This window comes from Carex rostrata, chromosome 33 (assembly GCF_964058835.1).
Source record: "Carex rostrata chromosome 33, lpCarRost1.2, whole genome shotgun sequence".
Lineage (NCBI taxonomy): Eukaryota > Viridiplantae > Streptophyta > Magnoliopsida > Poales > Cyperaceae > Carex > Carex rostrata.
Window position 1 is genome coordinate 5,162,825 of NC_135950.1, and position 2,632 is coordinate 5,165,456.

Below are 2,632 nucleotides of genomic sequence, written 5' to 3' on the forward strand. Positions count from 1 at the left end.
CTCCAGTATCACACTAAAAAAACCAAACTGATCAAATTTATTAAAAATAAGCATACTGTTGAAGGATTTTTACTAAAACTTATCAATTCAAAGAACATACAAAAACAGAAACCAGATTACCAAATTAAAAGAGACAATTGCATCGATTAAGAGAGACAAAAGGTCATTAAAGTACTGAAAATATAAACAAATCAAACAGGATCATACTTGAACATAAAGATTGACCTCCCCCCTTTTAGTTATTTACAATGACTACCTCAATAGTATGTACTGGTATAGAGCATGACAATTGTTCGATTTCAATATTTTTTCTTGACATGATCATTGAATATTTACTTACAATCTTAGGAAAATAAAAGGCACTTCACAAAATGGAAGTTCCAATTAAGCACCCTTTCACCAGTTATACAAGTTGCAGCTTTCTTTTTCTTTTCTATACAAGTCAAAAGTGCACAATCATAATTAAGAAGAATAAAAACAATTCAAACAAAAATTACAAATTTGAATGGATAGTACAACTGCAGCAACAGCACTCACCAACCAAAACTAAAACCATATCAATGATTGAACAATGACTTTTCTCATTACCATCTGAATAGAAATTAATTATTCATGGAGAAGTTGACGAAGTGAAAAACATGTCTCTCAATTTTTGAATAATTAATACTTTCATTAGTGATGTTTTTTCAGTGCCTTTTCATTTTCAAGGGTTTGTGTCAATTTTGAGTTGGCTTTGTTATAGTAAATATGAAATTAAGGTAAAAAGGAAATAAATAGGAATGAGAATAAGACCGGCATCAGGGAGGCCATCTTTGATCACAACAAATGTTTGGTTCTTTTCATGATCTAAGATTGCTATCTTTCGCGGGGCCTCAAGATATAGTCTATCTAGCTGCAATTAATCACAAAATTAAAATTTTGAGTTGTCATTCGAAAAAAGAAAAGAAAATAAAACCACTTTTTTTTGTTTTTGTATTGGGATTTTTGGTAATTGCACAACAATTCCCGGTACAACAGTAAGATAAGAATAATAATATTTACCTCTCCCTCAAAAGTAATGGCATCAACTTGCACAGTGAGACGAGTCCTTTCTTGTAAATTGTCATGGTAATCTAGAGTCTCTAGCCCTTCTACTCTCACCTCACTAATTCACCAAAAGAAAAAAAAAACAAGTGTAAAAAAAAATAATTAGAAGGTTATAATTTCAGTTATGCCCTACGAAAATCAAGATAGCATCCACACAAAAAGGTCTCTCTCTACTATTTTCTTGTAAAATCTCCAAAACTTTACCCTTCTTTTCTTCAGAGCATATTGTAGAGATACACATTGAGATATGATAGGTAATTCTAAGAAAGAATATTATCCGTGTTTTCACTGAGTTTACATGATTCTATATTTATCTTTAGTAGGGTAAGTTCTATATTTATGCTTTGGTGGATACATACGATGTTTTGACATTTTGCATCTCTAATGATCTAAGCATGAATTAGGTCTAAAAGATGGAATAATCAACAGATTCTATTGAAATTTTCTTTCAGTAACAAAAAAATGATAATCACAGGGAAAAAAATTACCAGAACAAGCAAAAAATTTCATTTCGCAAAAGCTTTACCTGATATCAGATATGGAAAAATAGGTGTGGTAAGCAAAAGTAAATGAAAATGACTTCCCATCAGAATTTGTGTTCCTTATGCCTGATGTCAGCGTCAGAATCCCACCGGGCCCCACTTCAACCCTCAGGCGGTACTCAAAACTACCAAGCACATATTGAAATTAAATCACAAGAGAAAAAGTTTATGAAATATGTGTGTGTGTAGTTAACATAAAATGCCTAAGTATAGTACTGCCCAAATTTACAAATGCTTTTACCAGTATTCATACACGTATGAGGATCAAACTCAAACTCTGCCAGATGATAATTCACAATTTAGCCAAGTCATATATACAAAATATCATGGTAGATATAAGATTTCATTAGAAACAGATATAAACGAAATCGCAGGTACTGGAATCAAGTCAAAACCTATGAGGCCAGATTTTTGAATCCTCATCAGAAGGGTTTGTGCCAATTAAAATTGACACAAACCCTTGACGAAGCAAAGGATGCAAGTGGATCGCCTTTTCAATATGAATTGAATTTATTGGACAAAAAAATTAATCCAGTCACTCAATTTCAAATATTTAAAAATAGTTTAACAAATATTTAATCATAGTTCAATAATTTGTGACCACAGTACTTGCTCTTTTGAAGAAGATTGCTGGAAGATAATCCAGTCCCTTGCTCTCCCACAAAGTATCATCAATCAAGATCATGAGAAGTTGGTACTGATTGGGAAATAAATTGCGAGAAGGTGCCATGGATCTCCCATGGCAGCCAAGGCTCTAGGGGCAGTATTAAATGGGAGAAGTGAACTCGCTCGACCGGGTGTGGCAGGAAGAGGAGGGGGCGGGCTGTTGGCGCAGGGAGAGGCAGATAGGAGAGGCAGGGGAGGGCGGGGTCTAGGGTTTGGATCGGTAGACGGGCTTGTGCAGGGGGATTGTCTAGGGGGGACAAGTGCGCAGGGAGAGGCAGAGAGGAGAGGGAGGGGAGGGCGGTGTCTGAGGCGATTAGGGTTTTTTTCTTTTTTTGTTT

General features: G+C 34.9%; 1 protein-coding gene across 1 annotated transcript; it reads right to left on the minus strand.

The window, feature by feature from the left end:
- Nucleotides 1-690: 690 nt before the first annotated feature.
- Nucleotides 691-2,358, minus strand: LOC144548513 (putative glucose-6-phosphate 1-epimerase). The gene is made up of 5 exons (XM_078297203.1): nt 2,230-2,358; nt 2,024-2,118; nt 1,613-1,753; nt 1,042-1,144; nt 691-892 (listed from the first exon to the last, which is right to left on the minus strand). The coding sequence occupies exons 1-5, from the start codon at nt 2,356-2,358 to the stop codon at nt 737-739; spliced, it is 624 nt and encodes a 207-aa protein (XP_078153329.1). The 3' UTR covers nt 691-736.
- Nucleotides 2,359-2,632: the final 274 nt, after the last annotated feature.